General features: G+C 37.7%; 2 protein-coding genes across 2 annotated transcripts in view; both read left to right on the top strand.

The window, feature by feature from the left end:
* NMU (neuromedin U) overlaps positions 1-18,856 on the top strand; it is a 28,679-nt gene extending 9,823 nt beyond the window's left edge. Inside the window, exons 4-11 of the mRNA XM_072775112.1 lie at positions 4,962-5,009; positions 8,332-8,391; positions 9,350-9,379; positions 9,472-9,522; positions 11,149-11,223; positions 14,932-14,985; positions 16,018-16,057; positions 18,707-18,856. Coding sequence (XP_072631213.1) covers positions 4,962-5,009; positions 8,332-8,391; positions 9,350-9,379; positions 9,472-9,522; positions 11,149-11,223; positions 14,932-14,985; positions 16,018-16,053 — 354 coding nt within the window. The 3' untranslated portion in view covers positions 16,054-16,057; positions 18,707-18,856. The remainder of the gene's footprint in view (positions 1-4,961; positions 5,010-8,331; positions 8,392-9,349; positions 9,380-9,471; positions 9,523-11,148; positions 11,224-14,931; positions 14,986-16,017; positions 16,058-18,706) is intronic.
* A 3,289-nt stretch (positions 18,857-22,145) lies between these two features.
* The window catches only part of PDCL2 (phosducin like 2), a 29,534-nt gene continuing 27,650 nt past the window's right edge, over positions 22,146-24,029 (top strand). Inside the window, exon 1 of the mRNA XM_072775089.1 lies at positions 22,146-22,326. Coding sequence (XP_072631190.1) covers positions 22,321-22,326 — 6 coding nt within the window. The 5' untranslated portion in view covers positions 22,146-22,320. The remainder of the gene's footprint in view (positions 22,327-24,029) is intronic.

Genomic DNA, 24,029 nt, shown 5'->3' with positions numbered 1-24,029 from the left:
TAAAATAGAACTGGAGGAAACCCAGCTATCTATCATTGGGGAGTGGGTAGGCAACAGTCATATGGTAGGCGCATTATAGAGTATTCTATAGCAGTTAGGAGCAACAAACTAGATGTCCCCAGTAACGTGGATAGATCTCAAAATATAGTTTTGAGTGAAAAAAAAGTAAGAAAATGCCATACATGCACACCAAATAGCAATACAAATTTTACAAGAACATAAATAAATGGGGAACACACATCAAATACATTAAGAAGAGTTGCCCATGGGAGGATGGAATAGGAATAAGAAACTGAAACATAAAAGAATAAATAAATAAAGCGAGTTCAGTGATGATCATAAACTATGAGCTGAGGAGAATATTCTGTGTACCTAAGCCACCCCAAACAAAATACATAAAGAAAGAGGCAAGTTGGAAAGTAAGTGCCAAGTACTACACAAGCTCTAATAACATAGAAATTCATAAAGTTTATGATAAAGTTCTCTGCCTTGGTCATCTATCAAAATACATGCTAAAGGCAGATAAACAAGATGAAGAATAATTCAGACAACAGACATTAATGTATAATACAGAAACATTTATTTTAGCTTGAAATTATATTTCTGTGGAAAATCTTTGAAAAAATATTTTAGATGATAACGTTGGGAAAAAACAGTGTTGTAAAATACTACGTTCTTTTACAGAAGATACTAAGATGCTAGAACATGTACTTTTCTCCTGGAGGTTTTAGAAATTACTGAGCTATTCAGACACCAGAAACACATTTTTTCAAACCTTATACAGAGATCTGACCATTTTCAAGCAGATTCATCAGTGGACTCTACAGAGTTCTCAAAAGCAATTAGTGACATTTAAAACCATTAGGGCCACAAGCTGAGTAAACTGAACAAATGCTTATCCAAATGGAAAGTGGGTGAACAATGTTGCTGTGCCTTTTAAAGGAAAGAGAACAAAGACTGCAAAGCTTTGCAATTATCTCCCAATTTGATTAATTGGCGTTTTTCTTATTCTGCTATTTTTATTCAAACAATATGAATGCACTAATTCATTAGCCCTTAGGCTCAAGGATTCACTATTTTTGGACACAGCCACCTCGCCCAGGCAGGCAGCTTGGTCTGCAGGTGGACAGCTTTGCCTTGGAGCATGTGATATCTTCAGATACCTAAGTACCACAAAAGTGTTATGGGAGGAATCTGTTCCTCTAACCATCCTGAAGCGAACTAAGCAAATTAAGTGGAGGTGATACATTGAAGCATTGATCACAATTCACAGCTTTAGAAAGGTATCTTTTTGCCTTTCAAACCCAGGAAATTGACTCAATTGACTTTTAATTTTCTCTCCATAAGTTCAATGCAATTTAATTAAAGAATATTTATTGAACATTTATTCCGGGCAAGTTAGATATGGCATAGCCCCTGCCCTCAAGAAGTTTATCCCTGTATGCATGTGTATATATCTTTGCAGTCATGATTCTAAATTTGTATGGCGTGGAAAAGGGGATAGTGGGTAGACACAGGGATGAGTGGAATAAAAAAATTCCCTAAATATTTGTGACATATAGAGGCCATGAGAGGCTCTGTGGGGATAAAAAGGAGAGAGACATGAAGACTTTGGTCTTCTTCATTTTTCTCTAAATTAGGGAATCGTATATTATAGTACATGTTCAACTTGGAAGCAATAAGGAGCATGAGGAGTTATGACCGAAGAGTATGATTATTCCCTCTTTGGTATAGTGTAAGAATGAAAACTAAATTAAACTGATCAACAAAGAATTCTGAGATGTCATACCATAAACAGGACTCAAATCATCCCAGACAAGAAACAGTACTGTTTTTTTCCAGCCCCATTTTAAAAGGCCACCAAAGAAATAAATGCCATAAACTACTCCAGACATCCAGCTTTAGTGCTTAACTTTGCAGCAGTTTTTTAATGATTAATATAAATCTCCTATACTACAGTTTGAAGTCTTTCCGTTTTTCTCTTTAAGATAAAGACTGAGAACAGCTGTCAACTGTTCAATAAACTTTTTTAGTCTGTAAAGATTTCTTTCTCTCAACCACAACAGCTGATATTCCCTGCTTCTAACTATTGCCATTACAAAAAAACACAACAATATTTTATTGTATCACCACCTCCTTTTTCATAAAGACCAGTTGATATCACATTTTGTTTATACAATTTAAAATGCTCCTTAGTAATACAAAACACAGGTGATTCCCTGAACATCTATTTCATGATAACATACATTCATGTTATAAGTCAGACACACAGTATCTCCATTTATTTTTTTTTATTTAAATCCAACTGGCCAACATATAGTACATCATTAGTTTCAGATGTAGTTTTCAATAACTCATGAGTTGCGTATAACACCCAGTGCTCATCACATCATGTGCTCTTCTTAATGCCCATCACCCAGTTACCCCCATCTCCCTCCCCTCCAGCAACTCTGTTTCTTTCTTAGAGCTAAGTGTCTTTCATGGTTTGTCTTCCTCTCTGATTTTTCCCATTCAGTTTCCCCTCCATTTAGATTTCCATCATATATTCTATCTTATATTGTCATTATTCTTCAAAAGGAAATTAGATATTAATACGTGAATCCCACTGAATGAAGAAGGGCATCACATTACCTTTGATGCAGCCACAACTACAATCCACACAATTTCACACACCCACCAGGAATACAGGTATTTCATGAAGTGATTAGAGAATAGAAATACATTAAAATTTGCCAGTTACAAATGCCAGATAGGGTCAGTATAAAAAGCATGTTGTAATTAACTATATCTGTCCAAAATTCCATCCCCTTTATTTTTTGAAGCATACTAGCAAGTACAGTATCTAAGCATTTAACTCATATTTCCTATAATATTTCCTGTATTACTCATATTCCCTATAATATTCCCTGTATTACTCATATTCCCTGTAATATTCTGACTTAATGTCTGAAAAGAGTGACTGACTTATTGCTTTCTACTGTGAATTGTGACATTTACTGACATTTGATGCAAAGTATGTTTCATGACATACTTTTCTAAATTTTTATGTCTGTAAAGTTATTTTCCTTTATGCACTCCCTGGTGCTTTCTAAGGTGTATTTTTTTAAAACAAAGGTCTTTCCCCTTTCATTACATTTCTAGGGTTCGAATCTAGTGTGACTTTGGGGATATTGAGTAATGATTGAATTCCAGTTAAAGGCTTTACTACTTTCTTGACATGTTATGGTTTCTCTCCTGCACGATATCTATGATGATGAGTAAGTTGTGAGCTCCAGTGAGAGACTTGCCACATTCTTTATATTTGTAAGGTTTCCCCTCAGTGTGAACTCTGTAATGATGAGTAAGGGTTGAGAAGTCCTTAAAGAATTTACCATATTCTTTACATTGACAAAGTTTCTCTTCAGTATGAATTCCATGATATTGAATAAGGTTTCAGCACTGAATAAAGGGCTTCCAAATTCTTTGTAAAATTTCTCTCCAATATAAATTCTCTGATATTGAGTCAGGGATTAGCATCGTTGAAAAGCTTGCCACAGGGATGCCTGGGTGACTCAGCGATTGAGCATCTGCCTTCTGCTCAGGGTGTGATCTCAGGTCCGTAGATCAAGTCTCTCATATCAGGCTTCCTGCAAGGAGCCTGCTTCTCCCTCTGTCTATGTCTCTGCCTCTCTCTCTGTGTCTCTCATGAATAAATAAATAAAATCTTTTAAAAAGGTGTTCTGAGAAAAATACTGATATAAAAAATAAATGAAAGCTTGCCACATTCTTTAACTGGTAATCAAGCCTTACTCAACATCACAGAATTCAGAAATCTATAAACTTGACAAATGTGGGGCGATACTTAACCATCCATAGTGCTCAATAAGTATCAGTATCGATCATCGGGAAGACCTTTACATGTGTAGTAAAATTAGAAAGGCCTTTACATAGGAGTCAAACATAAAAAAACTACAAAGCCTGTAGGGGAAGGGAAGGAAAAATAAAATAAGAGGGAAACAGAGAAGGAAGCAAACCAGAAGAGACTCCTAACTCTAGGAAACAAACTGAGGGCCTATGGAGGGGAGAAGGGTGGGGAATAGGGTAACGGGTTGGGCATGAAAGAGGACACGTGATGTGATGAGCACTGGGTGTCATATGCAACTGATGAATCTCTGAATTCTACTTCTAAAACTAATAATACATTATATGTTAATTAAATTGAATTTAAATTTAAAAATTTAAAAACCTACCAGAGGCCTTTGTAATGGAAAGAGCAATGCAGTGAACCTGAGAAAAAGTTTAAGCAAGGCTCAAATGGTAATAAACATCTGAGGACTCACTTTCCAGAGAACCGTTATAAATAAAATAAATGTGTGAAGGTCTTTTCTGAAAGCTCAGACGTTTTTATACGTACGAGTGTTCATATTGGAGAGAATCTTTAGACATGTAATGAATGTAAGAAAGCTTTTTCCTCCGATCAGAGAATTCATGTTGGAAAAACCCACGTAGATGTAATAAATCTGGGAAAGTCTTGAGTCAGTCGTCAAGTCTAAATAGACAGAAGACAATGTAAACTGGAGAGAAAACCTACAAATGTGGGGAATCTGGCGAGGCTCTTAAGTGGCCCCCCTTATTCCACATCACAGAATTCATGCTGGAGGGAAAGCTTACAAATGTAAAGAGTGTGGCTCTTTATTGATTCCCCAGTAAACCTTCACTGAAATAGAACCTTTTCCTAATGCTGGCTCCTTGCTGGGGAACTGATAGACTGCCACTGATTAAGAATTTTTCCTAAAAAATAATAATAATAATTTTTCCTGTGTGCTACTGATCAGTTTTGCACTTATGCTATTATCATGTTAACTTAGTTGATGTGGTTCGATTTATGTCATAAAGAACTACATGATAACAGGGTGCTCCTTGATTTTGAGGCCATTCTTTCTGTTTCCGAATTGTAACTGGCATTTTTTTATTTTCTACAGATAAGGGATGCATGTTCCGCTTTCCTGTCCCTTGACTCTCAGCCTCAGGTAATTCCAGTTGGCGGTGTTTTGTAGTGACTTAAGTAGATGTCGCTCCATTTCTCCCTCTGGACCTGTCATTACTTTATGGACTCATTAAAACATGTCAACACATTAGAAATGATTACATCATCTGCAGGTAATAATCAGTGCTATGAGTTTATGTTGTAAGGTCATGCTGGGGCCTTTATCTCTAAGTGAAATAGATTTGCAGGTAATATGCACATATTTTGGAAATGAAAATGCTAATTTCAAAATCAAATTCTGTGTTAGATTAAAAATAATGTGTCTGTTGCTGCATTTGGAGGCTAATATTCCGTCCCTCAATTGAGTTTGAAACCCATGGAGAGAGAAACATGGAGTCAGTCTCAGAGATCAAGTATCATTGTAACTGAAAAGTCAATTTATAAATGTGGCCTTCGATCTGGTGCCAAGTGTGTCTGCTAAAACTACTCCCAGAATGAAACTGGGGTTGCACAGTGACTCAAAGCCTCCCCGCCAGTCAGGTTTTCTGGCACCAGGCAGAGACCCGACAAGAACAGCCAGCCAGAAAGCTGGTTCCCTGGGAAGAAAGGGCTGAATGGAGCATTCCCAGTTTCCTCCTCCCAGTCATCCATCAGGTGAGCCTGTCCTCTTCCCACAGGCAAGGGTTCAGAGAGGGTTGGGGAGTGAGGAGTGGGAGTCCAGCTCCTGTAGGTGGAAGTGGGAGGAGCTGAAAATAAGCGCGTCCTCCTTACACCATCTCAACTGGGCGCTGCTGCTTTCTGTCTGCAGCTCTATTTCCCAGGTAACTTCAGAGTGTTGCCTTTCTTCACCAGTATCACTAGTGTCCCGGATGCAGAGGAGATTCTCAGGAGAGGATCTTGGCTCAAGTTCTTTCAAAGCAATCAGTGGTGTGCCTGGGGCATAACCCCTCTGTGGTCTGGCTGAGGTGCCATGCTATGCCAAGGTCATAGTGTCCTTCCAGAGTGCCATCATGTAGAGAAGCAGCCTTGTGCAGTGGCTGTCTCCTGCCTCAACCCATTCCCCAGTCTGCAGACGAGTATGTGCAGGGAGCTAGTGGCATTAGATGGAAAAGCAAGACCAGGATCACACTACATGACATTTATGAATGACATTTCAAATTGTAAGGAGCACTGATGGATATATGACATGGGCTGGATGTTAATCAGTGTGTAAGCTTCTGCATTGATTTTAAATTCAGGAACACCCTCAGAATCATTTTATGTCTTCAGTACTAAAAGGATGAATTTAAAACACTCCCTAGACACCAGGAAGCTAAATGAAGCTTTTTCTGGATTTGGAGACTGTGCACCTTTGGATGAGAGCTTCATAAATTTACCATGGAATTGTTTATGTTTACTGATACAATTTTTAAAATTCACTACTTTTTGCATGAACTACAATTTTATTATTCATGTGATTATCTGAACGGGGCTTCAGAACACTTTTAACCAAATAGAAAAGAAGGGATCTTTAAGGTCCACAAATAAAAAATAAAATCTTAAAAACCTAGTGTGAGAAAAATCCTTGAAGAATAGTGGTAGCTCAGAGAATAATGGCTTTATGAGAAGAGTGGCCGGAGAAAATGCAATTTGTTTTGAAACTTTTTTTCCGTCAAACTTCAGTCTTGTTGCCAAGCCTCATCTGGCTTCAAAACTATGTTCTCAGGAGACACTGAATTTATTCTTCTGCGTGTTAAGAGACACATGACATCACTAGATATTTTCTTTTTATTGTTTTGTGTTTTACAGCATTTCTAGATAGGCCATAAAAGGAGGCTTCAGGAATGTGTTTCCAGATTTTTATGGGGTGACCTATGTACCCAACCCTGAAGGGAAAAAGTGGGAAGGAACGGACCAGTGGTACTCTTTCCCTCATCCAACCCCCAGCCATAGGCTTAACAGTCAATGCCAGGGAAACCCACGAATGCCTGCAGGTCAGATGGCCGAGCTCCCAGGCCACACTGGACCAACTACGAGCCACATGTGGTATCGAGCAGCCCACGGTCTTTTAGAACCTCACTCTCTTTACACACGAGAAGAACTCTTGCTGTCCTGTGTCTCTCACAGCTGTGTTTTAAGGACAGAATATGAATTAGGTGTATGGAAGTGTTTTTGCAGTATATTGAAGCACTTCGTAAATGTGAACCATTTCATCTTATTCCTAAATATCCCCACAGTCTGCATGGCAGGCAAACAAATGGAAGAGAACAAAGCAGACCTCTAGGGTGAGAATATCGGTGGCCCCCAAACAATCTTTTATGGCACGTCTTCTAAATTAGGAGTAACTACAGTTGTAAATCCAGCTTTACAGGCCACACATTCTTTCAGGCTATTATTGTTAACTAATTGCTATGTACCTGGCACTGTGCTAAGAGCTCTACCTACGTTTAATCCTTCCAAGAACTCTCTGCAGCTATGCTGTCATCCCTGATTTATAGCTGAAGAAACTGAAGCTTAGAGACGTTAGGTAACCAGCCCAAGATGACACAGCTGAGGAGCAGAAATGGAACTTGCGGTGCTTTAGGGTTGCAGGCTGCTCAGCTCCATAGCCTGTGTTTTCATCTGCTAATTATATTGTTCCCCCAGCCCCTTTCCAGCTCCTCAGCGCTTCTAATGTGCATTTATTAAGTAATCAATTGTTCATGGTACTAGTGTGCTGAGTTCTGTGCAAAGCAGGTTTCGCCCCTGCTTGTCCATTTGTGTTGCTCCTCACCACACCCAGCTGGCTCCTAACCACAGGGAGCCCTGCCCTATTTTTCTGCGCTCAGATGCTTTGTAAAACCTGATCCCGGGGTGTGCAGTCAGCAGCCTGGCAGGGTGGTAACTCAGATGAGGTGCACCGTATGCGCCTTCTTCCCCCTCCAACTCCCATTGTTTGCGAGCAATTGCAGGATTTTCAAATTAGCCAATAATGAGTAATATTCAGCGAGGCTCACAGCTTTGGCACATAGATTCAGACTTTGCTACAAGCTGGGAAGAATAATCCCTCTTTTTGGCACCATTCTCCTTTCTCTCAGTCATAGAATTTCATGGACACTTAGCAAGCCCTGAGAATCTGTATCTGGACCACAGTGCAAGCCTGAATCCTTGCATATGTACAGTGTATAACATTCTCCCCCACTGCTTGGAAGGAGGGTTTTACTTGTAGGAGCCAAGTTTTTGTCATGGGAGAAACCAAGGGATTCCTGCAGAGTTTTAATGGGACACAAGAAGGATTCTATTCTGGGCATTTGGAATATCCTTGCGCTTCTAACATTCAGCGGTTCTATCTTCTACACAAATGTAAAAGCAGAAGCTCGGCCTATGAACCTTCTTCTTTTCACTAGGCACCCAATGCATTGAAGGAGCTTTGCATCACAATTATGGGGACTCTACCAAAGCCCCAGGTAAGGCTGAAATAGTATTTTATTTGTAGGCAAAAATAAAAAAAATTAAAAATTGCCCAGTGATGCCTGGGAATTTCTTCCGGAAGAAAATATGCCCTGTTTAGGAAGCATGTCATGAAGAGCTAGGAGAGCATAAGTCAATTTGGGATAAGAAACAGATACTTCAGCTTCTCAGTTGTCTGGGAATTCAGTGTCAACCATAACGGAGTTTACAGTCATCTAATTGGAAAATTATATGCCTTCCTCATAAGATGTGTTCTAGTTCTGATGAGAGAAACTTGGAGTCATTTTGGCTTTTTCTCTTCCTAACTTATACTATAATTGGAGAACAGATGTGTCTCAGCTTAGAGGTTAGAACATTGTGCTTTGTTAGAGAGGAGGACGTTAAAAATATGAAAAAAGCAAACTATATTGTCAACACCACTGTGAAAATTATATTCTTACTGGGGCACCTGGGTGGCTCAGTTGGTTAAGTGTCAGACTCTTGATTTCAGCTCAGGTCATGATCTCAGGGTCAGGGGATCAAGCCCCTAATTAGGCTCTGCGCTGGGTGTAGAGCCTGCTTAAGATTCTCTCTCGCCTTCTGCCCGTCCTGCCCCCTCCTCATGCTCCCTAAAAAAGAAAGAAAAGAAAATTAATTTCCCATTTTACCACTGTTGAACTATTAGGATGTTTCCAATTTTATTGTTTATTTACTTATAAACAATATTTAATTAATTTCCCATTTATTTTTAGAGCAATATGTGCCTAACCAATTTCAGTCTTATATTTTATATATAACATATGTGTCACATGTTTTTTAAAATTATATATAATTTATAATATTATAAATTTTGCCTTACATATACTATAGTATATGATTATAATACACTATAATAATATGGTAAGATAGTGTTTTTATATTATATAATTTTATAATATGTTATATATAATATGATTTTTCTCTTTTTTCCAACAGGAAACTGATGAAAAAGATAATACCAAAAGGGTAAGGTGATTTCCATAAATATATACACTAAAAAAATTGTAAAAGAAACCAATAGCCACCTATAGTAAATCTCACTACTTTTTTTTTTACAGTTTTTATTTCATTATTCAAAGACACGGAAGTTGGGCAATTCAAATGTTGTGGTAAGTTGTAGAATTACTTCTTATTAGAAATCACTAGTATTTTTCTTCAATCTGTTTTGCAGTTTACCTAATACAGCTAGATCAGGATTCATGTTTTTTTCTTTAAAAGTTTATATGTGGATAAACAAATGAAATTCAATATTCATTACACGTTTAATCTTTTTTATCTTCCTAGCTACACATAAATTAAGTTTATTCATTGATCCAACAATTATTTACTGAGTATCTATTATGTGCCAAGCACAATTCTAGGTACTAGAAATATAGCAGTAAATAAAATAGAAAATTCAAAAAAGAAATCCCTCCTGTCATGAAATTTACATTCTAGGTACAAAAAAATAAAGCATATGATCAAGTAAAATATCCTGTTTTAGATACCAATTAGTACAAGGAAAAAAACAGATTTATCCAAAGTCATTTTAAGAATGATTTTAAAAGATGACTGCCAAAAATGTCATTAAATATAACTAGAAATATCCACTTCTATTCCTCAGATCTCCTTATTTGTAATTAGGCTTTTAATGTGAGAATTTACTAAGATTAGCCAGACACCAGTAAAGTGAATTCAGTTTACTTCTAAATTGTGTGGTTTTAGTGGTAGTTTTTCTTTTTATATGAATGGATTTTAAAAAATGCTATTCTGGTGCTTCAATCTGGAATGCTTAGTAATTATTCGACTGTAGTATTCCTTCTCTGCTTGTGAGTCACTTCCATGGACCAATTTAGGGAATGAGGAGCATAGTGTATTTTAAACATGTGTGTACCTGCGAAAAGATAACTGTGATCTAAAGTCAGTTTTTAAATGTTTATCCTGGTGAATATTCTTATGTCTGAGGAGACGCACGGTGGGTTATACTGGCTTTAAACCAGATACAAATTGAACTGGTTAACAGATAACCGTTACATAAGGCTTAAAGTAATCCATTTGATAAATGAATTAAATATCTGTGAGAAAGTTCAATTCAAGCCCTGCCTTTAAAATGAAACTGTATCAGGTAACCACATGTCTCAAGTGTACTTTCATTTTCTTCTGCTTGACATCTTTACATTTTGAGAAGATACACCTAAGTCACATTTTTTTCACTATCGATGACACATTTGTCACTTTTTTGTGTCCCCTGTTGTCTTGTTCCATACGTTCAGTTTTAAACAAAATACATCTTCTATGAAGGAGACTACTAGATGTGTGTACGGGGATAATGTCCCAGACAAACATTTTTGTAGTGGAAAACCGATCCTCACAGAGTTGGCTTCGTCTGTCCACACCGTTTTGCATAAGTCTGGAAGCAGCAGCTTTTTGCCTCTCGGAGATGCAGGCGGATGATTTCCTCGCCGGCAGCTGCTGATGGAGCCGAGGCCCTAAGAAAAGTGTTTCTTCGGCATAATGACAAGGAGCCCAGTGCGGAGCTACCACATTTTATTCAGTCTCATGGCTTAGTCCCCACATTCTCTGGAGGGCTCTCAAAGGGCTACCTTACATAACACATCCTTCTTGTCCTTTTTTGGGGGCTGGAGCAAGTAGAGTGGGTCAAACCAAAACCAAAACTGAACAAGTAGGAGACCGTCTTTATGCCCAATGCTGAGAAGCTTCTGTGCTCATCACGTGTGTGTATTCATGTCTCTCAGTCGTCTGTCCTGCATCCGTTACTGCAGCTTGTCCCTCAACTGCATGAGAGAAGAATGAAGAGATTCAGACTGGACGTATGTAACACAAACTGCATGCTTGCCTTGCCACTCTCTGTGGGGCCGTTAATTCCCAGTGCTGGGGATTTCTAAGACGCTCTTTTTCAGGATAAGCCCGACATAAACACCCTGTGGAAGAGCATGTGTTTGCGGAAGTGTTTTCCCTGAGGAACACTATGCCTCCTCCCCATATTTCTGTCCCTTTGGATTCAAGCTGGGGGCAGTTGAGGGAAGCTGGGGTGACATTCCCTTCCGAGGGTCGTGGCCCTCCCAGTGAGGACACTATGCTTGGTTTAAGGAAAGGACAGGGCAGCGGGCCCAGTCCTTAGGTAGGGCCTGGAGAAAAGAGGAAGGACAATTTACCGCCCCTCACCACACAGGTTGGCAGTTGGCTAGGATGGTAAGCTTTCTATCCAAGTATTAAAATGTTAGCAAGAGTAAGGCTCATGAGGTATATATATCAGAATATATATACATATATCTGATAAATATATGAGAAACTAAATGCAGGCATTTGGGGTTTTGCACAATTAAACAAAAATATGGCCCGAATCCAGTATCTATGTTGAAGAGGAATACAATGGAGTTTTAACATGTTTTTGGCTAGAGATTGTGGAGTCTTTATTGTCATTTTAAAAAAAAAGTTTAACTCTTTCAATGATGAAAGTTTCTAGGTATTACTTTTAAGTGAATGCCTTACATTATTGTCATGCATTTATAGTTTTAAGTCTTCTATTACCTCAGTTTATTCTTTTGGCAACTCTGTTAGGATTTATACAAGTATTGGTGTCTCCAGGTTACTAAAAGGAAAACAACTCAGAATAGAGATGTTTCCCAAGATTGTGCTAGTAAGTGAGATTAAAGATTACAGCAGAGTTTTCTGACTTCTAGTCTAGGCAAATATTTTTTTTCACTATGCTGTCTTTTTATTGTCTAATCTGGGATACTTCTATGATTTCTTCAGAGGCATTTAGGTAACCTCTACACTCAACATGGGGCTCAAGAACTTACAACCCGGAAATCAAGAGTCGCATACTCTACCAACTGAGCCAGCCAGGCGCCTCACTTCTATTATTTTATTGTTAGATTTTTCCCTTAATTTAAGTACCATGTTAATTTTGTTCTTAAAATACTACCAAAAGTCCTCAAGTACTTTTAAAAATGCATATGGTTTAGGCAAATAAATTCCTCAAAATTTATTTTTATGGTCACTATTTCCTTCCTAAATTCTTCACATTCTTAAACTAAGCTTCCATCAGGGAAGACAAAATCTGCTGCCTACTTCAATAAGAAATATAAGAGGATGGGCACCTGGGTGGCTCAGTGGTTGAGCCTTTGGCTCCGGTTGTGGTCCCAGGGTCCTAGAATCAAATCCTGTATCAGGCTCCCCCTAGGGAGCCTCCTTCTCCCTCTGCCTATGTCTCTGCCTCTCTGTGTCTCTTATTTATAAATAAAATCTTAAAAAAAAAAAAAAAAGAAAAGAAAAGAAATATAAGAACTGTAGTAGTCTCTTAAAATTTAGGATTTCCAGTATGAAAAAAAATCAAATCCTTGTCAACAAACTTCCTAGAAGTAATATATGCTTGTTTGAATTAACTTTTACTTTCTGAAGACTGCTTGACTCATAAACAGTGTAAGATTTCAGTTTAAAGATCTAGTTTCTTAAAATACACCTACAAATTATTAGTTTACTATATCACTTCAGTGTCATTGTTTACCAGAGCTAAACCCTCAGTATTATGGCCAGTGATACTTTGTCTGAATGTTCCACCTTGAGTGAGACTTTATTTTCAGAAAACTAGCTGAATATGTGACCTCTGACTTAGCAATACATCCTGTTGAACAATTAACTCCTAAAAGTATTTTTCAACAAGCCAAGTTTCATAGGAACTGATGCATAGAAAAAATTATAATAGAGTGTTAGCTTTGCTGGGTCTAAGTTACCTAATTTTAAAACAGATTTTTGATAGTGAAATGTTTTGTATTCTTAAAGAAAATGAGTTTTCAGATCTTAGTGCATTTGAACACTTTTTCTTAAATGTTGTTTGCTAGACATTCCTTACTTCCATTCCCACATCTTTTTTATCTCTACTTCCCAAATTCTTTCTCCAATAAGGCTAAAAGGATCTGTATGTTTAGGGCTTATAAGTTTTAAAATTTGACATTATTTAAGTTACATTTTTCCCTGCCCTTTTTTTTTCTGTTTAATATAACACACATAACTTTTCTTACATAAGCATAGAAATATATAGTGTCCATGTGTACATTTTAAAATATTAAATAGGGGCTCAGTCGGTTAAGTGTCTGCCTTCAGCTCAGGTCATGATCCTGGGGTCCTGGGAGTGAGCCCTGCATTGGGCTCTCTGCTCAGTGGAGAGCCTGTTTCCCCCTCTCCCTCTGCCCCCCTCCCCCTGCTTGTGCTCTCTTTGTCTCTCACTTTTGCTCACTTTATCTCAAATAAATAAATAAAATCTTTAAAATAATTAAGAACAAAATATTAAGTAATTTGGGGACTGTATTTGTAGTCAGATGAGAAGTAGATACAAAATATTGAGAATTTAAGATATGTTTGTTGTAAGGCAAAGATTTCAAAGGGTTTTTTTTTTTTAGGTTTATTTGTTTATTTAGATAATCTCTATACCCAATGTGAGGCTTGAACTCATGACCCTGAGATCAGGAGTCACATAGTCTTCCAACTGAGCCAACCAGGCACTCCAAATTAATATGGGATTTCAGAATTTTAATGGATGTCAGAGCCAATTCTTAGAATTAAAAAAATACGATTATACTTATGGAATAATTTTAAAAGGCCTTAATGACAAATTTCATAGTGATTGCCATTCTGATATTTCTATAAGGAGTAGTTGTTGAAAATAGGAAACTACAAGAACCTATTTTATGGAAACCATAAAACGTTAAATCTTTTCCATTATTTAAAATGAAATATTTTACAAGAAAAGAAGCACTTCAAAATATACCTACTATGAAAAATTGGTTTGTTCTTATTTGGCATTTTTTTTCATTATCATTTCTGTGAATATGATTATATTGGGAATATCAACTCAAGTCTCATTGAATAAATATAGGTTACCAAAGTTGTCCTTCAATTTCAATTTCGATTCCTATAGAAATATAGTGTATCTTAGCTCTGACACAATTCTATATTTTTCCCTGTTTGTGTGTTAGCACATACAATATGTATTTTAAAGAAACTATTTCATTGTAACAAAATGCTGAGAGGAGATTTTAAGTCTAGTTAATCTATGAACTGTTGTTTTCATTCTACTTACTAATGAATATACATACAACTGACAAACTTCCTAGATGCTGTTAATGTTGATAAGGAAATTATTTTATTATTTTATTTAAAAAAATTTTAAGTAATCTCTACCCCCAAAATGGCACTCAAACTCAATGACTCTGAGATCAAGAGTTGCATTCTCCACCGACTGAGCTAGCCAGATGCCCCTAGGAAATTATTTTAAAATACAACATTCTGGTGATACTCCTGGGTGAAAATTCCTCAAGTATACATTCAAAGATTACTCATTGATGGGAATTGTATACTCAAGTCCTTGATTCCTTCCTTGTTTTTTTTTTTTTTTTTTTTCCTTCCTTGTTTAATTATGGTAGTTGAAAATCTTGGAGCTTCTCTAAGAATTCACTAAGAATTTGCACTTATTTTTACTGTTAGTTGATTTGCAATGGCTTCATTTTCTCTTCCAGGAAGAATTCCAAGGTCCTATCGCAAGCCAAGTTCGAAGACAGTTTTTGTTCAGGGTATGCAAGTCCTGTATTTTTAAAAATCTCTCAACGTTAAAATTGAAAAATACTCTGTGCATTTATGTACATGAAGTTTTTAAGTTTGTTTGTACATATTTAAGTTTGTTTATAGATATAGAGTCAGAGATTCACTTCTTCATCCACCGTATTGTTTTAATATTACGGTATCTCTGACCTTTTCTCTAATCCACTCATGTTTGTAAATGCCCCAAATGACATTCACCTAGTAAACACTTTAGTTCTATGAAATTTCATGTGCAGGTAATGAATGTCTTAAAGATGCATTACTCTTTAAGTTCCAAAGAATCATTTACTAAATATTTGCTTCAGGAGACTGGAAGAATTATGACTATTTTCATAAGTTTTTAAAAGGAAAAGAATCAACTATACTAGAGGCTGTAAGTAGACAAAACTTTGTAATTACATTTCGCATTTTGTATGTCCAAATTGTGTATGAAATGTGTTTCTTTCTAAGCAGCCTCACTTTCTAAAATGTTTGTATCCGTACTATATTACCAGAAATTTTTTATTCATTCATTTAGCAACTATTTTTTTAAATCTCTATGGGGTGCTGGGCAGTGTTGCAAAGGCTAGAAGTATACAGATAGATAGGATTCCATTCTTAGGCTCTAAGAGTTCACAGCTTAAAGCAGAAAACATAAATAAACAAATACAAAATACTGTGTTACATACACCCTCAAACCAGGGGCTGTGGTTTCTAAAAGAAAGGCACTGAGCTCAGGCCAGAGAGTGGAAGAGGTCCAGAGAAGGTTTTAAGGGTTGAAAAATCAGCAGGAATTAGCCAGTGAAATAGTTAACTGAGGAATTTCAACTTTATTGTTTGGCTAGGAAGAGCCCTATGTTAAGATTTGCATTTTGGAAACTAATTCTAACAACAAGTTGGAGAATGGATGAAAGAGCAAAACTAGATAAAAGAAGAAATAATAACTCCCATCGAAATCATTAGGTTGCTTTGTATGAAAATTAATTTCATTAATCCTGATTTATTTCTTATTTGTTATTTTCTAGCCACGCAATGGAAGGAGGTCAGAAGGTTACATTTAAAATGGTATGTACTTCCCAATTCAATCCAGTTTGAAAATTTCTGTCATTTTCAGATATTCACAAATTAAACTAAGCTCAGTATATTCCTATCACTTGATTGCCTGTGTACATTAATATTGTCTATACATATTACCATTATAGGGGCAGTGGGGGACTTATATGATGGAAAACATCAGTATTTTAGAGCCAGATTTGCCTTGCCCATGTCATGTGTTCCTTAGACTATGCCACAAGAGTCCCATTGGTTTTATAGACATTGGCCTGCCTTATCATTTATTGTGCAAGTAATATGTCAGGGATTGTGTCCTTCTCGTGGTAATCAGTGTCCACAAATAATGGGCCAGAACTTACAGATTGAATGTATTTCTGCCTCCCAAGTAACCTGTATTTGTTTATTTTTTTATTTATTTACGATAGTCACAGAGAGAGAGAGAGAGGCAGAGACATAGGCAGAGGGAGAAGCAGGCTCCATGCACCGGGAGCCTGATGTGGGACTCGATTCCGGGTCTCCAGGATCGCGCCCTGGGCCAAAGGCAGGGGCCAAACCGCTGCGCCACCCAGGGATCCCAGTAACCTGTATTTGAAGATTCCTTATAAGAGCTGTGGTTTACCACTTCTAAAGAACTAAGAAAATGTGGGAAGATATGAGAACATGACTTCTACTTTGGGACTCACAGAGTTTCCACAGCAAGGCTGGAGATATAGTAGATGTATGGCTGGCCCTACATATTTAATAATATGTTAATCCTGATATCTTATTGGGCTGTGAATTTTGAAATATATGTCTAGAACCCCAAATGCAGATTGATAAATCTAATATATTCTATTAATGTTATATGATCATAAATGCAGACTCTATGCTTAACATATTTTTGTAGATTTTTTTCATATCACTACCTTAACCCTTAAATACATAGTTAGCTTAAGAATATTAAAATTCTTAGTATTTTCTCATAGAAACAAAAATCAAAGAGCACTATTTCTAACTAATGAAGAAAATACCAAAAATTATACAAAGCTAGCAAATAAAGAGATAATAAATAAATGGTTCAACATTAGGAGGAACTGAGAACAAAAGGATAATGGAAAATAAAATAAAATAACATAATTAGCCTTCCCTAATTAAGAAAAAAAGAGATATACAAACACACATATATATGTTTGAATACATATATTTAAACATAAAAATATATAAACATACAAATGAAAATAAGGAAATTAAAACAGATATAGAAAAAATGGAAATCCTAAGACAGTACTTTGCAATCTCTGTGTTTATCAGTTTGAAAATCTGGATAAAATGGAGGATTGTCTAGTAAAGTAGGTACTACCAAAATGGACATCAGAAGAAATTAAAAAAAAAATCCTCTGAATAGAATAATGGCCATGGGGGAAAAAAAAAAGGAAAACATTACCTAGAACCCCCCCGCAAAAGTACTAGACCAATAGACTGAATTTTTACAGTTCAGAGATGGAAGAAAATCTCAAAGTATTTTTTATGAAGCCAGAAAATACTAATACCAAAACCTTATAAAAGTGATATAAGAAAGGAAACTGTAGGTCAATTCTGTTTATAAATATCAATGCAAAGATGTTAAAGAAATAATAAATTGTATTCAGCAGCATATTTTAAAAATTACATAACTCCATAGAAGTGAAGTTTGTTCCAACAGCTCAGGATGGTTCAACATTAGGAGGAACTAAGAACAGAAGGACAGGGATCCCTGGGTGGCGCAGCGGTTTGGCGCCTGCCTTTGGCCTGGGGCGTGATCCTGGAGACCCGGGATCAAATCCCACGTCGGGCTCCCGGTGCATGGAGCCTGCTTCTCCCTCTGCCTATGTCTCTGCTTCTCTCTCTCTCTCTCTGTGTGACTATCATAAAAAAAAAAAAAAAAAAAAAGAACAGAAGGACAATGGAAAAGAAGCTATCTTTTATACTATTACAAATGTAGAGACATTTACAAAAGTGGACAAAAAACAGCTTAACACTAGATGAAAAAAATGCCTGTGCTTGTAACACCAAACCAAGTGGTAGAGTGCTCACAAATGTGAAATGGAATTTAATCTGTGACTTTGTTAATTTAGTAAAACTTTCTTTCTGATTGAGGGAAATATCTTTATTTGGATTGTTTTCAAGATTGAGGCTTACACAGACTAACTCACTCAGGATTTCATTTTATTTTGTCAATAGTGAAATGGTTCAATAATCATTTTTTTCTTTGTTTTTCTCATCTTATTATCTGAGGTCTTACTCTGTCCTGATGACTTATATTTACTTGGAAAATGGTTAGACATAAAATAGGATGATTTAATTGCAGATATAAAAGGAAATAAATACATGAGGAGTAACCGCAACTTTTGAAATATTTTATTCATAGATCTTATTGGCATCAATGAATTCTAGGAAACCACTTTTATATAGTTAAATACTGTAAAATTTTGGAAAATATGGACATATAAAATAAGTGTTCTATCGGGGAGAGATGAATAGCTGAAAATATACAGACTGAAGAATAGCTGAGAAATATCTCTGATGTCAGTTTTATCATACATGGAGAAATATTTATAGGAATGTCTATATACCAACATTGCATATGAACCTTCACATACTTACTTACACTTGACTCTAACTTTAATTTTTCTTTTTATACAGGATACCAACTATTTTCTGCAGAAGCGGCACCAGAGAATGCAAAATGTTGACATTCTCTTTTCTTCTCAGAAACAATCCTTGCTAAACTTACCATGTTTGAGAATCCATGTGTTGTAAACATTCCCAATAAAAGCCGGTTGAGATTATAAATGCTTAATTTGTTGACGGTTTTAAAAACATCTTAAAATATTTTTTCTTATGTAATAAAGCTGTAAATAATGATGTTCCTTAGATCCCTGTAGCTTTCGACAATACAGTTGACCCTTGAACAACACAGGTTTGAACTGCAAGATTCACTTATACATGAACTTTTTTCAAAAAATACAGTACAACACTGTAAATGTATTTTCTCTTATTTTTAAAAAGATTTTATTTATGTTATTTATGTATTTTCAGAGAGAGAGCACACACACACACAATCAGGGACAGGGGCAGAGGGAGAGAGAATCTCAAGCAGACTCCCTGCTGAGTAGGGAGCCCAAGTTGGGGCTCAAACCCATAACCACAAGATCATGACCTGAGCCAAAATCAAGAATTGAAGGAACACTCAACTGACTGAGCCACCCAGGCACCTTTATTTCTTCTTGTTATTTTTTAAATAACATTTTATTCTTTTTAGCTTACCTTATTGTAAGAATACAGCATATAACACACATAAAATACAAAATATGTGCTCATCAACTATGTTATTGGTAAGGCTTCTGATCAATCATGGGCTATTAGCAGTTAAGTTTGGGAAATTTTGACTGTGTAGGGGATCCCCTTAACCCCTGTGTTGTTCAGGATCAACCATACTGACACACATGCTCCAAAGTCTAACTAAAATAGTTTATTAAAACTCAACTCTCTTCTGAGTGACTTTAATAAAAATATTTTAGTTCACCCTATTTGGATTTCATCAATGACAAATCACCAGCACTTATGAATACCATAGTGTCCAGGAGCTAACTACCTTCAGCCATGATCCATCCAAATAGTCCAATAAGCAAGTTCTGATTTATCTACCATAAAAGACATGTCCAACTGCTACAAACATATCAAGGGGTTAGCTTTTTCTACCAACTAGAAGTGTTCAATTTATCTTAAAATAAGTCGTTTCACTGAACAACATCTGAAAGGCAACTAGTCTCGTCCATTACCAGAAAGAAAATCTCACGAACACACTTGGAAAACTTTTTACATCAAATCAGTGTTTATTGGACACAGAATTAATCTCAGATGGATACTGAGATCATCTCCCTTCAGGTTCCCCGGCGTTTTTCCCTTCTGATGCCCTTCCTGGATAATCTCCACCAGCAAGCAGGCTGGCTGATTAGAGGAGGTTGGCTCTAGAATGAGTAGGTTTGGGTCTTAAATTCTTCAGGGTAGAGTACCTCACAAAGCTTTATCTTACTGATGCCAACTAAAAATTATAGCTTAAATTATGCCTTTTACTAATAAAATCCCTTAATTTCACTTCTTGTCAACCTGCACAAAGAACATAAGAAAGAACAGAAGAAGACCAAAAAAAATACATTATTTAAAAAATGAATTGCTTTGAAAGATGGGGGGCTTGAGAGGATTGAGGGCCTTCTGCTCTAAAGCCACAAATACATAGGGCAACATTAGCTAGTGCTACACACAGTAGTAATTCAACTAGCTTAGGTTTTAGATTGTCAAAATAAAAAGGAGTCAAATATTAATTTAAGAAGTAATTTCCAGGGCTTCTCAGAAATACAGAGAGTCTTAGGTCATGTACATTTTTCAAGGTTCCCAGGATATTAAAAAGAAGAAGAAGAAGAAGAAGAAGAAGAAGAAGAAGAAGAAGAAGAAGAAGAAGAAGAAGAAGAGGGAGGGGGAGGGGCAGGAGGAGGAGGAGAAGGAGGAGGAGGGGGAGGAGGAGGAGAAGAAGAAAAAACGACCAAAACATGGTTACAAAAATTGTGGGATGTTTAAAAATATTTTATATTTAGTAAGTTAGTTCATATTCTATATACCAACACAATAAAATATATAGGTTGCCAGGAGTACAAGATTTGTATTAAATATTAAATGGGCATTACACATGAAGTGGTCCAACACTGAACCCAAGTTTAAAATTGTGTCACTTGGGACACCTGGGTGGTTCAGTCAATTAATTAAGTATCTGCCTTTGGCTCAGGTCATGATCTCTGGGCCCTTGGATCAAGCCTCCCATCAGGCTCCCTGCTGGGGGGGGGGTGCTGCTTCTCCCTCTGCCCCTCCCCCTGCTCATGCTTGCACACTCTCTCTTTCTGAAATAAAACCTTTAAAAAATAAATAAAATTGTATCACTAAAAACATTTTTTTTCTTCTTTTCCAAATCCTATCAGTATATCTCTGTGACCATGTATAACCTTACTTGGTGATGATATCAAATGTTTTCTTCAGGTTCCTGGCAAGCTCCCAGTAAACATCCTTTCCTTAACCTAACCACCAAGGAACCGGACTGTCTAGGTTTCCTATCTAAAGCCAGAGCTCTTATCTTCTAAGGCAGTGGGTTTTTAAGATGGGGGTGGAGCACTTTTTGACAATCTGATGAAAGCTCTGTCCTAAACCCCCAACCAACAAATGTACACCTACAACACGTGTACAACTGGGGAGTTTTGGGTGGGAGATTCCCTAAAATCCATCCAAATATAGGCTATGGGCTCCAGGTTAAGAAGCCATCCTCTGGGGACACCTGGATGGCTCAGTGGTTGAGTGTCTGCCTTTGACTCAAATCCTGATCCCTGGGTGTTGGGATCCGGGTATTGGGATCCCATCTCACATTGGGACAAAAAAAAAAAAAAGAGAGGGAGGCCTTTTTAGATATTTTTATGTGACACAATAGTTTAAGGAGACTGTAAATATTTTTTTGACTATAAATATTTGTTTAATTACCTGAGAATTCAAGGACGCTGATAAGTAATGTACCTCAAAGTGAACCAATATATTAAAGATCTTAGGGGCACCTGGGTGGCTCAGCGGTTGAGGGTCTGCCTTTGGCTCAGGGCGTGATCCTGGGGTCCTGGGATCGAGTCCCCCACCGGGCTCCCCACAGGGAGCCTGCCCCTCTCTCCATGTCTCTCATGAATAAATAAATAAAATTGAATGAATGAATGAATGAATGAATGAATGAATGAATAAATAAATAAATAAATAAATAAATAAATAAATAAATAAATAAATAAATAAATCTTAAAGAAAGAAAGAGAAAAAAGCATCCCACCCCTGGAGGGCTCTCTCCCCTGGATTTTGTTATTTCTCGGTGAAGACAGGACTCAGGGGTCGAAGGGTGCCGGAGGCTCTGAAACAACGTGCTGACAGGAGGGAAGGCTGGCGGAACAGGAGCACCTGCCCCGGGCGCCGACAGGTGCGGCACCCCCTAGAAGGGACGGCGGGCGGCGGCCGCACCGCAGCAACCCCCGGGCCGCGCCTCCACGTTGCCTGGCAACAGCGCCGCGCCAGGTGCGGGGGCCGAGGCCGGGTTCGCCCCTCGCGCTCCCCGCGGGCGGTGGAAACCGCTGGGCCCGCGGCCCGCTCGCCTCCCCCTGGAAGCCGACTTCGGGGTGCGGGTGAGGCGTCCTCCCCCGGCCGCTGGACGACGCTGGCTCGCGAGGGCGAAGGGGAGCACCATGCAGGTGGGCAGCCTGGGGAACCGCCGGCTGGGCCTGGAGTGGGGGGCACCCAGGGGGTGCGCAGCCCACATTTGTTCTCGTACGAGCTCAGTGTTGCCTGCGGCTCCTTGAGGTTTGGGGCTGTCCGACTTGAGCCCCCCGAGAACACCAAATCCACACGCAAGACTTCGGCTGGGCCTGGGGGAGCGTTCGGAGGGTCGAGGGCCGGGTTTCACACCTGCGCCCTGGAAGCCTTCTGCTGCCCTACTTCTGACTTGAGAAACAGGCCAGCGACGGTAGCCCGGGTGTCATTCAATTGCAGTATTCTGCTCTCCTGCTTTAAAAAATAATAATAAAATAAAAAATTAAAAAAATATCAGAATGGACACCCAGGAGCTGCATCTGTCTTGAGAGAGACCAGCTGTCCCTGGAGTTTCTCCCACCTGACTGCAAAAGCTCAGCTAGACTTCCAGGTGTTCCTTAGAGGGCTGCTCCTCTGTCTAAAGCTTCCTTACTAGCCGGAAGCCTGTGCCTCTGTTTCTTCTTTTATCAGAGTAAAATTCTCACTTTCTGACTTTCAGAAACTGCTGCTTTCCCCCTGCTCCCCCAAATGAAAACTGTGATTTTTTTCTTGTTTTACATATTTATTTTTTACTGTATATACTGTATAATTTACTAGGATATTTTGAATATAAATCACATGTAATTTTTAATGGATAGTCTTTGTGTGTCAATTATAGATTCCTAGCAAATACATTTTCTCCCATCTGTAAAAACATTGCAAATTTGTCTGGATTTATGCCTCCTCTTTAAGAAATAGGTCAAAATATAATTGAGAGTGAAGTTAACGGCACATTAACCTTTGTTCATTTATTCATTGATTTATTCAACAGCCAGTTTATTCAGTGTTTATGTTTAGTTACCAATTTCTTCTAAAAGAGCTTACTATGAGGGAGAGAGAGTGGTAACTATTTGTGGCATGATAAATGCCATAATAGTTTTAACAAATAGATCTTGGTACCTATTTCTAGTAGATAAAATTTCATAGTAATTTCTAAAAATGAAGGAAAGCATAGACTGTAGAGCATTTACTGTTATATTCCATTGCAATGAACTCCTACATCAGTTAAGGAAGAACAGAGAAGGTATAAATAAAACCATAAGAATGTGGTATCATGAATATCAAGAAGGACCATTTTAGCAAGAAAGAATGACAAAGTCTCTCCCATTCTGCTTAAGAGATCAAATACAATGAATATCCACTGAAATGAACAACATGGAGCTCATAGGTGACATTAGCTAGAACATTTTTGAAAGTATTGGAAGCAACTTGGGAGTGGATTGAAGAGTTAATGGGAGGTGGGAGTACTTACAGCTTAGGTAGACAATTGTGTCAAGAAGTTTAACTATGGAGGAGAAAAGAGAAGATGGTAGGGGATGTCAAGTGCAGAAGGAGTTTTTTAAAAAAGGTAGTGCTGGATTTCTGAGATAGTGAACTACTCTCCTGCTTCATACAAGTAAAAATGCTGGCTAACATGTAAAACACATTTCTTTAAAAGCATCAAAGGGATGACTTGATAGTAAGAAACTATGAGACCAAATTTGAAGGGAAATTGGAAAACCACACAAATGGATTTCCACAATTCCAAAGCCACTGTTACCCTGAAGGCATTAGCAGTCTGTGTTTTGGTCCTGGGTATAATCACAGGGTGAAAGGAACCAAAGGG

Source organism: Canis lupus, chromosome 14, assembly GCF_048164855.1.
Source record: "Canis lupus baileyi chromosome 14, mCanLup2.hap1, whole genome shotgun sequence".
NCBI classification, from domain to species: domain Eukaryota; kingdom Metazoa; phylum Chordata; class Mammalia; order Carnivora; family Canidae; genus Canis; species Canis lupus.
Note: the sequence above shows the minus strand (reverse complement) of the source record. Positions and strands in the feature narration are given on the sequence as shown.